Source organism: Triticum urartu, chromosome 4A (genome assembly GCF_056163025.1).
Source record: "Triticum urartu cultivar PI428250 chromosome 4A, HENAU_Tu73, whole genome shotgun sequence".
Taxonomy (NCBI): domain Eukaryota; kingdom Viridiplantae; phylum Streptophyta; class Magnoliopsida; order Poales; family Poaceae; genus Triticum; species Triticum urartu.
Genome location: NC_141876.1, coordinates 95,762,958 through 95,774,260, shown reverse-complemented (window position 1 = coordinate 95,774,260; position 11,303 = coordinate 95,762,958). Strand labels below are relative to the sequence as shown.

Sequence of the window (11,303 nt, the reverse complement as noted above, 5' to 3'; positions counted from 1 at the left end):
ACGACAATGCCAGAGAGGAGTAGGCCCAAAACCCGCCGGTCACCAGACGTTGGACGGCCACCTCCATGTATGATTTATACATGGTGGATACACCTAAAAATGGCGAAGGCGATGATGAGAAAAACCCAGTCGAGGACGAACCTCCTAAGATACCGCCGAAATGTCGACGTCAACGGCGCCGCTCTAAATCGCGTCGTGGTAAGAATAGCGACACCGGCATCGGAGACAATGATACTCCCGAGAACGCCAAAGACCAAGAAGCCCCCATCGGGCCGACATCCGAACAGGACGATCGGGAGGACGAGCAAATTGATCCCGACGAGCAAGCAGGGAACGGAGACTCGGAGGACAGCAACTATTCGCCACTCTCCGAGGACGACGTGAGCCTCGGCGACGAAGATTTTATCATGCTAGAGGAACCCCTCGAGCAAGAGCGCTTCAAGCGCCGGCTAATAGCCATGGCTAGAAGTCTAAAAAAGAAATAGCAACAGCTGCAAGCTGACCAAGATCTGCTCAACGACAGATGGACTAATGTCTTGGCAGCCGAAGAGTACGGCCTCGAATGCCCAACAAAGAGTTACCTGAAGCGCAAATTGCTACCCCAATTCGATGGCGAGGCGCTAGAGGCCATACTGCCCACACATAACGCGGCTGACAGACCCAACCGACCACCACATGGCCAGGGCAGAATGGCAACTCAGGCTGAACACCAACCTGCTCCACCTCGCCGTAAAAGCAGAGAAACAACAGCTCGGTGTATACATATGACATGTGACAAGACCTGGGAAATACAGTAGGTCAAACCATATCAATCTATGGATCGCGGGGGCACGCCCCGGTGCGAGAGGACGGTTACCTATCCCGGCGCGACAAGTATAACCACGCCCCGGCCGAAAACCGCATACGGACTTCATCCGAACTACGCCATGACACGGCCTTCTATAGGGGCGCCGCACACCCCCTATGCTTCACCGATGAGGTAATGGAGCACCAGTTCCCAGAAGAGTTCAAACCCATGAACATCGAATCATACGACGGCACAATAGATCCCGCAGTATGGATTGAAGACTTTCTTCTCCACATTCACATGGCTTGCGGTGACGATCTACACGCCATCAAATACCTTCCCCTCAAACTTAAGGGACCAGCACGACAGTGGCTGAACAGTCTAGCAGAAAATTCTACTGGTAGTTGGGAGGACACGGAGGATGCATTCAGAGACAACTTCCAAGATACCTATGTTCGGCCCCCAGATGCCGATGACCTTAGCCACATAATCCAGCAACCTGGGGCATCGGCCCGACAGCTTTGGACAAGGTTCCTAATCAAAAAGAACCAGATTGTGCATTGTCCAGATGCACAAGCCCTCGCGGCCTTCAAACACAGCATGTGAGACGAGTGGCTCGCCCAACACCTCGGCCAAGAAAAGCCGAAGTCCATGGCAGCCCTCACTGCACTTATGACCCGTTTTTGCATGGGAGAAGACTGCTGGCTTGCTCGCATAAGCAATTGCACCAGCGACCCTGGTACCTCCGAAACCAGGGACGGCAATGGAAAGCCACAACACGACAAGCATAAGCGTCGAAACAATAATGAAGGAACACAAGACACGTCGGTTAACGCCAGATTCAGCGGCTCCAAACCTGGTCAACGGAAAAAGCCATTCAAGACAAACAGAGATGGCCCATCCAGTCTAGACAGAATACTTGATCGGCCTTGCTAGATTCATGGCACCCCCAATAAACCCGCCAATCATACCAACAAAAATTGTTGGGTCTTGAAACAAGCCGGCAAGCTTAATGCCGAACACAAGGGAAAAGGGTCGCCAAGCAACGACGATGACCAAGAGTCTCGTCAGCCGAACACAGGGGGATAGAAGCAATTTCCCCCCAAGGTAAAAACGGTGAACATGATATATGTCACACATGTCCCTAGGAGGGAGCGCAAACGCGCACTACGGGACGTCTATGCCATAGAGCCGGACGTCCCCAACTTTAACCCATGGTCGGCTTGTCCGATCACCTTCGATCTAAAGGACCACCCAACTAGTATCCGTCATGGAGGTTCAGTAGCTCTATTCCTCGATCCAATCATCGGCGGATTCCACCTTACGCGAGTCCTCATGGATGGTGGCAACAGTCTCAATCTATTTTATCAAGACACTGTTTGCAAAATGGGCATTGATCCGTCAAGAATCAAGCCCACTAGAACTACCTTCAAGGGAGTAGTACCTGGCAAAGAGGCCCGCTGTACGGGATCAATCATGCTGGAAGTAGTCTTCGGCTCACCAGGAAACTCCCGAAGCGAAGACTTGATCTTCAACATCGCCCCCTTCCGTAGTGGCTATCATGCACTGCTCGGACAAACCGCTTTTTCCCGCTTCAATGTGGTCCCGCATTACGCCTATTTGAAGCTCAAGATGCCCGGTCCACGGGGCGTCATTACAATCAATGGAAACATGGAGTGCTCCCTCCGTACTGAGGAGCACACAGCAGCCATTGTGGATGAAGTACAAAGCGGCCCTATCAAGCCGCACATCCCCTTAGCTATTAGGCCATCGGGCTTCTCCACGCAGGACCGGTCAGTTCTATATACAGGTAGTCTGGCAACTTCAGGGCTGGATTAGCAGCCTAGCCTCCGTCGACCGCCACGTAAATCAGTGAAATTCGTACCGCGCGTGCATAATTATGCACTCGAAATACCTTGGGCATCGGCGGAGGCAATATATGGACATGCCTATACAAAGGTTCGACCTTAAACGGCCTTGCCCTTTCTTTAATCATCTTATCCTTTTTTACAATAGGTGAATCAAAACCCACTCATTCTTCGGACCCACGAGGACTCTTTTCGAGCCCGGTTCTGTATACACGGCCAAAGACCATTCCTTAAAAGGAATCTTTCTTATTTGGGCGAAAAGCGGCGCAGACGTGCGACAAGAAGACCATAACTTCGCTCAAGAACCTGTATTGAGCTTTTCCCTTAGCCCTAGACCGCCGACATGTAAAATGGCCTTGGTAATTATGGTACCTTCTGTAAGATTACGTTTGGACGTATCAATCAGATTTTAGTGAACCAAAATTCGGTATCTTTTTTCCTGCCTGTTAAGTGGTCCCACGTACACACCTCGGTAGAAAATTGCCAGGGGCTCTATAAGAAAACATATGTGTTGCCAAACAAAAGTCCGAACAGCTTTACAGCACAATTTGGCGTCCCAAGCTCGACATTATATGCATCGGCTCTGAATCATGTCTATGGTCAATAGTCGGGTTGCCTGGCTCCTGTGCTTGCTACCTTACGTTATGTCTGATCGGCTAGGGTAATAAAGGGAGAACTACTGCGATTGTGTTTCTGGCTCGTCCGGTTAAGCACATCAGTAGAGAAAGCCGAAAACTGACTGTCATGATGCGGCGAGAGCTGGTCAGCCACACGGCGATTCATTACAATCCTTAGCGATTTTTCCGTATTACATGAAGGTCCATTTCTCGGTCACATATGTAACGCATCCGCACCAGGGTAGCCGCGTACATACTAGGGGCTACCTAATAGACCCATTGTCAAAATCCTATAGCTATGTGAGAGCAATAAAACGGAATAGTCTGATTGTCTGGTTCGCTGCACTAACACCTCCTACAAGGACCAAGACGTTGGGTTAAGTGTAGTTATGTGCAATTCCGAACACCCCAGTAGAATCTACATAGGGGCTGAAGCCAACGACTAGGAACTCTCAGATATAATAAACGGCCGTGCAGGAGGATAAAATCTTTTCATCAAGGAATGAATATATTACAAAACATTTAGTTTATAACACAAATCCCAGGATAGTTCGGCCCCTTTTATTCGAACACTACGTCCTTAGAGCATTGGCCCTCTATAAGGCGAGCAATTTTAGCACGTCCTCAAAATAGCGCTCCGGTGTGCGGTGGGCCTTGCTTTCGGGAGGACCCTCAACTGCCACCTTTTTGGCATTCATTTTCACCCAGTGCATCTTGACATGGGTGAAAGCCATACGCGCTCCTTCCATACATGACCACCTCCTAATGGCGTCAATCCGAGGCAGCGCATCGACGGGACGCTGCACGAGGCCGAAGTAGCTGTCCGGAATGACTTCAGCCGGCCACAACCGGACTATGACGTCCTTCATGGCCGTGCCGGACATCTTATGCAGCTCCGCCCATTGCGCCATCTGGTCGTTTAGCAGTAGGGAATGCTCCTGCCCCACAAACTACGACCAGAAGAGCTCCTCCGCCTCGTACCCCTCATGGGCCTGGAAGAATTGGGTAGCGGCTGCAGCACTCATCAGTAGATCCGCATATGCGTCTGGAGAACTCCACAATCGATTAATCAGGGCATACTTCCTGTCCTCAAATTTAGCCTGTAAAAGAAAAGGCTTACCAACCGCTATCTAACCGGCTTGACAGATTTCCTCGCGCGTTGCGCGAGATTCTGACCGTGCCTCCGAAGCATATTGAAGGGCCTTGGCGAGTTCGATCCCCTTCGCCTTATTTTCTATTTCCAAGGACTCACACTTGGTGGCAGTTTCCTTGAGTTTTTGATCCAGCTCGGCCACCTGTTCCTCAAAACGGTGCTGAGCGGCCTGTTCGGCCGTCAAGTCCACAGTCGCCTTATCGGCGGCTGCCTTGCTTACACTTGCTTGCTCCTTGGCTTAAGCAAGCTCTCTTTTGAGGGTCACCACTGCGGCGGCACCATCTGTACAACCATGCACAGTAAAGCTCTTCAACTTCCACAAAAGCATGGAAATAAATAGGCATACAACAAGATGTATCTTATACCTTGCGCTTGGTCGAGCCACGTGTTAACAAGGACTAGATCCTCATCGGCTCGCTCCAGTTTTCGTTTGAGTTCGGAAATCTCTGCTGACTAGGCAGTCGCCGCTAAGAGAGAGGCCTCTTTTGAAATTCAAATAAAATAGCATGTTACCACCTGACAACTGATTATTGATCCTCTGCTGGCTTTTCTTTTAGAAAACCGAACAGAGTCTCAGGGGCTACTATCTATATACGGGCATATTTCTCATAAAAAGATCAAAATCATTACATTGCGTACCTCGAAGCCTGCTAGCAGGCTGGAGAAGGCTTCATTCAGTCTGCTCTTGGCGGACTGAATCTTCTCAGACACTGCACCCATCAGGATGCGGTGCTCATCTAGGACGGATGCACTTTGAAGAACGTCTGTCTTCGTATTTGGCACCTCCAGATTAGCAGAGGTCGCCGCTCCCTTTTCTCCAGCAGGGGGTCGTTCACTAGACTTCAGGGCCGTATTGGTCTCCGGAGCAGTCTGCGGCTGGGGGATGGATTCACCGGGGCCCTCGTCGCTGGTCTCCATGAGGACCGTACTCCCCGGCCCTCCGGCAGCCGAGCTATTACCCTCTGGCACCGTTAAATCGCCCCCCCCCCCCGCGCGTCTCTTCAAGGCTTGGGAAGGGCCTATGAGACGACTGATAAGTCTCCGTCGTATCGACTTTTCCAAACACTTTTTCCCTTGTTTTGGACTCTAACTTGCATGATTTGAATGGAACTAACCCGGACTGACGCTGTTTTCAGCAGAATTGCCATGGTGTTATTTATGTGCAGAAACAAAAGTTCTCGGAATAACCTGAAACTCCGGAGATTATTTTTGGAAATAATAAAAAATACTGGCAAAGAATCAAGGCCAGGGGGCCCACATCCTAGCCACGAGGGTGGGGGCGCGCCCCCTACCTCGTGGGCCCCTGGAGCTCCTCTGACTTCAACTCCAACTCTATATATTCATGTTCGGTGAGAAAAAAGTAAAGGAGAAGGATTGATCACGTTTTACGATACGGAGCCGCCGCCAAGCCCTAAATTCTCTCGGGAGGGCTGATCTGGAGTCCGTTCGGGGCTCCGGAGAGGGGAATCCGTCGCCATCATCATCAACCATCCTCCATCACCAATTTCATGATGCTCACCGCCGTGCGTGAGTAATTCCATCGTAGGCTTGCTAGACGGTGATGGGTTGGATGAGATTTATCCTGTAATCGAGTTAGTTTTGTTAGGGTTTGATCCCTAGTATCAACTATGTTCTGAGATTGATGTTGCTATGACTTTGCTATGCTTAATGCTTGTCACTAGGGCCCGAGTGCCATGATTTCAGATCTGAACCTATTATGTTTTCATGAATATATGTGAGTTCTTGATCCTATCTTGCAAGTCTATAGTCACCTACTATGTGTTATGATCCGGCAACCCTAAAGTGACAATAATCGAGACCACTCCCGGTGATGACCATAGTTTGAGGAGTTCATGTATTCACTATGTGTTAATGCTTTGGTCCGGTACTCTATTAAAAGGAGGCCTTAAAATCCAATAGTTTCCACTAGGACCCCGCTGCCACGGGAGGGTAGGACAAAAGATGTCATGCAAGTTCTTTTCCATAAGCACGTGTGACTATATTCGGAATACATGCCTACATTACATTGATGAATTGGAGCTAGTTCTGTGTCACCCTAGGTTATGACTGTTACATGATGAACCACATTCGGCATAATTCTCCATCACTGATCCATTGCCTACGAGCTTTCCATATATTGTTCTTTGCTTATTTACTTTTCCGTTGCTATTATTACCATCACTACAAAACACAAAAAAATTTACTTTTGCTACCGTTATCACTACTATCATATTACTTTGCTACTAAATACTTTGCTGCAGATATTAAGTTACCCAGGTGTGGTTGAATTGAAAACTCAGCTGCTAATACTTGAGAATATTCTTTGGCTCCCCTTGTGTCGAATCAATAAATTTGGGTTGAATACTCTACCCTCGAAAACGGTTGCGATCCCCTATACTTATGGTTTATCAACGACACCTCGGCATCATCCGCCTTAGGCGGCGGGGAGGCTAATGGAGGCGACCCGCTCTCCATCATCTCCGGTGGCAGATCCCCCGAGGACGAAGATAGTGGGGGAAGATCGTGGGCCGAACTAAAATATAGAACTTAGAGTTATCATCATAGTTCATTGATTGAATAAGTGCGAAAAATCCTGGACCACTTACGAGTTGGCTTGGGGCTTAGTCACTTACGAGTCGGCTTGGGGCTTAGTCTGGTGCGGGCACTTCGGGGCAACCTCGGCGTCTAACCCCGAGTCATCGGGGAGGGTAATTTTATCCCTCTTGGACGCTTCGGCTCCCAGGTCTTCGGAGGCCGCTCTCTTTTTACCCTTGCGGGGAGGATCTTCTTCCTCCTCCTCCTCCTCCTCCTCCTCGTCATCACCCTCATGAGAGGACTGGGCATCAGCATCTTCAAACATTGCGTCCGAAGTGCTCTCCTCCCTTTTCTTCTTCTTGTCCTTCTCTGTCGGCGCCTGGTATGGCACCGGGACCAACATCCTCATTAGAAGAGGATTGGCTGGGTCTTTGGGGAGTGGAGCCAGACACCAGATCTGCTCCGCCTTCTTAATCTAGACCTGTAAGGGGATGGACTACCTAGCACCTCTCCCTCGGGTTCTTGAAGCCTATTGGTGTTCATAGTTTTTAGAATTTACCTCAGAGGACTGATGGTTGCAGTCGATGCCGGTGTCGTCTGAGGACCTCAGCCACAATTTCTGCTTCTTAAAAAGCAGCTTCCAGATCCCCTTATGCGGTGTACCATAGAACCGTTGTAGGGTCCGCGGCCCTTCTGGATTGAACTCCCACATCTTGAGGGGCCACCTCTCGTAGGGAAGTGCCCGGCGGATCAGCATCACTTGGATTACGTCGGCAAGGGTAACGTCCTTCGCTATCATGCTCTTGACGCGTTTCTGCAGCAGCAGCACCTCAGGGACCGACCCCCAGTCCGGACCCATGTCGATCTAGGATGTAAGCCTCAGTGGGGGTCCAGATCTAAAGGCTGGTGCGGCTGCCCACATGGAGCCGCGGGGTTCTGTAATATAGAACCATTCATGTTGCCATATTTTGACGGTGTCCACAAAGACTCCCTTTGGCCAATTGACTTTGGGGAGCTTGCTCACCATGGTGCCACCATAGTCTGTGTGTTTCCCATTGACCATGTTCGGTTTCACATTAAAAATCTTGAGCCATAAGCCGAAATGTGGAGGGACACGGAGGAAGGCTTCACACATGACGATAAATGCCGAGATGTGAAGGAACGAATTTGGGGCCAGATCGTGAAAATCCAGCCCGTAGTAGAACATGAGACCCCTTACAAAGGGGTGAAGGGTGAATCCGAGTCCATGGAGGAAGTGGGGGGTAAACACCACCCTCTCATTGGGCCCCGGAGTGGGGATAACCTGTGCCGGATCGGGTAGCCTGTGCTTAATTTTCGCGGTCAAATACCGTGCTTCCTGCAGCTCCTTGATATTCTACTCCGTGACGGAGGAGGGCACCCACTTGCCTTGAGAACCGGCCATGGTCGGAGGAGTTGTCGGGAAGGGAAGAGCTTGGAGTTTGGGCGCTGGAGCTCGAGGACGGAGAGGCAAAGAGAATGAGGCGTGTGGTGGAACAGATGGGTTCTATCCACTTATATGGACTGCGAATATCAAGCGTCCCCTCCCTCGAGCCTTAAAACTCGCATGTTCCCAAGGGGTCACGTGAACCGCACGGATAGGTTACCAAAACTCGTATTGATGAGAATCCCGTCATAAGGGGGTGCGATCTCTGCTGTGACAAGACATGTCGCCAGATGTTGCATATCAAAGCGCGAAACGGGAGGCCGAAAAACGGTACGAATTAATAAAACGGCTGGACGTAACGTCTCACCAGTGAAATCTTCAGAGGACGGAACTTATCTGTATTCTAATTCAGAGGTATGACTATTGTACAGAGCCGGATATAGTACTGACTATCAACTACTTTGAAGAATTCGGAGGAGGAACCCGCCTTGCAATGCCGAAGACAATCTGCACCCAGGACACATCATCATTGAAGACTGGTTCAGGGGCTACTGAGGGAGTCCTGGATTATGGGGTCCTCAGCTGTCCGGGCTACGTGATGTGGGCCGGACAGATGGGACGTGAAGATAAAAGATAGAAGGCCTTCCCTCGTGTCCGGATGGGACTCTCCTTGGCGTGGAAGGCAAGCTTAGCGTGCGGATATGAATATTCCTTTCTCTGTAAACCGACTCTGTACAACCCTAGCCCCCTCTGGTGTCTATATAAACCGAAGGGTTTAGTCCGAAGAGAGAGTCATAATGATATAGGCTAGACATCTAGGGTTTAGCCATTACGATCTCGTGGTAGATCAACTCTTGTAACCCCTATACTCATCAAAGTCAATCAAGCAGGACGTAGGGTATTACCTCCATTAAGAGGGCCCAAACATGGGTAAACATCGTGTCTTCTGTTACCTTTGATCCTTAGACGCACAGTTCGGGACCCCCTACCCGAGATCTGTCGGTTTTGACACCGACAACGCACACACTCATCCTTTCTCACACATGCATCTGTAGCTACGAATTGCAGTTTTCTCAACCATCTGATTGGCTCTATCATAGGTTTCACGTTGCTCCTTGGCCTTGAGATTGAGAAGTTTAAAATGCCGAGGCTAAGCTGGAGGCGCAAGGTTTTGGTTAATGTGCGGGTCGCACACGACACCAACACAACACGAGCTTCGTATGCCTGGTGCGTAGTCGGGTGAGTTGTCCAAGTATAGACACAACCAGACCCTCCTTGGTATCTGTGCCTCGACTTATGCGCAGAGAAATTAGGATCGGAGGGAGTACTTCTTACAAGCATATAAGATGTGTCGCGTCAACTCGCACAAGTATGCAACACTTCCTGAACAAACAAGCATATAAGATGTTGCCGTTATACTTCTTACCCAAAGGATCTTTATATCCAACAGACACAAAATATCCATTCGATTGTTGGAAATTACTTTAACTGTTGATCTGATGTCAAAGTAATTGCTGCATCGCCACCAAAACCCACCATCTCTTAAGCTAAATTAGACCGAGCTAACCCCTATATTAGCATATTACTAAGATAAACATAAGGCACTGTAGAATCATTTAGGACGTGAGCTTGTCAATTTGAATGTGGAGGGACATCAACTTAGCCCTGGCCAGCAGCTTGGGCGGAACTGTGAAGAAGGTCAGCTCCTGCACGGCGACGTCGTCGGGATCCTTGTTGCTTGTCACCTCCATTTCCACCTTGACGGCATCAGTCCTACCTTTGGGCTCCCCGGTGGGCTGTTTACCCACGGCTTGGCCATGTAGTGCGGCAGTGGGGATGCCCCCGCTCTGATGCAGACGGCCAACACGGCGATAGGCATGTCGATGTCGAGCACGCCGCCGACCAAGAAAAACACGCGGCCGTCGTCCTCCACGAACAGCAAGAGCCATGGCTCCGACAGTGGCACTTGTAGCTGGAGCACCTTGCTGTACTGGATCCTGTGTATGGGCATGGGATGCACGGTGCTAATGTGGTGGGAGAGTGCGGTGGGCGGGCCTTCATAGCCATAGACGGCCACGGGGCATTTGCAGGGCGCGAGCGGACACACACTCTGGTAATCGGCGAGCTTGTGGTAAGTGACGTAGAGCCCACAGCTTTCATGCGGGCACTCCACCCTCACCGAGGAGTGGACGGCATCCACCGCCATGTTCCAGATGTCAAAGCAACCGCCGCGCTCGCACTTCTGGTACTGCCGCTGGTTCTCGGGGCGCTTGACATGGCAGTCCGCGCAAGCCATGTGCCCTCCCTTGCACTGCACAAACCCATCGAACAGCACATCAATCAAGAAACCTGCACCTTGCTCGATCAGTCGAACGGACAAGGTGTATTCGAACCTGATACACTGGAGGCTTCAAGGGGCAGTGGAGCAAGGTGAGGTCCATCGAGACTGTAACATCCCAAAATTCTAAATTTTGGAATGTTATATTAAATAAATAATTATGGTTGTTTGTTTGATTGTTGTGTGAATGACAATGTGGATTTGAGTGGAATAAAAAAATCAAATGAGAGGGAATAAAAGGACTTTCCCAATTATTGTTTTTTTCTTTTTGAATCTCTGTTTAATTTTTTTGTTTGAAGCTTGTCAGAAAAATAAACAATTCTCTGATAAAATAATAATATGAGAGGAGTAATATGACACTCCAAAAATCAGAGACAATATTTGAAACTCAAATTCCTCTTCATTTTGGAGTTATTGCAAAAAATGTTTTCTTAAAATATTTTATTTGGCCATGAAAATATGTTCATGTTTTAGGAAATTTTATTCTATAAACTTTGGTATATAGTATGCCTATATAAAATGTTTTTGTTTTGTTTATTTTTTTTATTTTCTTTGTTGTTGTTTAAAAATAAATAAAAAAATCATGCTCGCCAGGCAGGC

The 11,303-nt window shown here is 49.3% G+C and overlaps 1 protein-coding gene across 1 annotated transcript; it reads right to left on the bottom strand.

The window, feature by feature from the left end:
- Positions 1–10,106: 10,106 nt before the first annotated feature.
- Positions 10,107–10,661, bottom strand: LOC147974944 (uncharacterized). The gene has a single exon (XM_087520215.1). The coding sequence runs from the start codon at positions 10,659–10,661 to the stop codon at positions 10,107–10,109; it is 555 nt and encodes a 184-aa protein (XP_087376341.1).
- Positions 10,662–11,303: the final 642 nt, after the last annotated feature.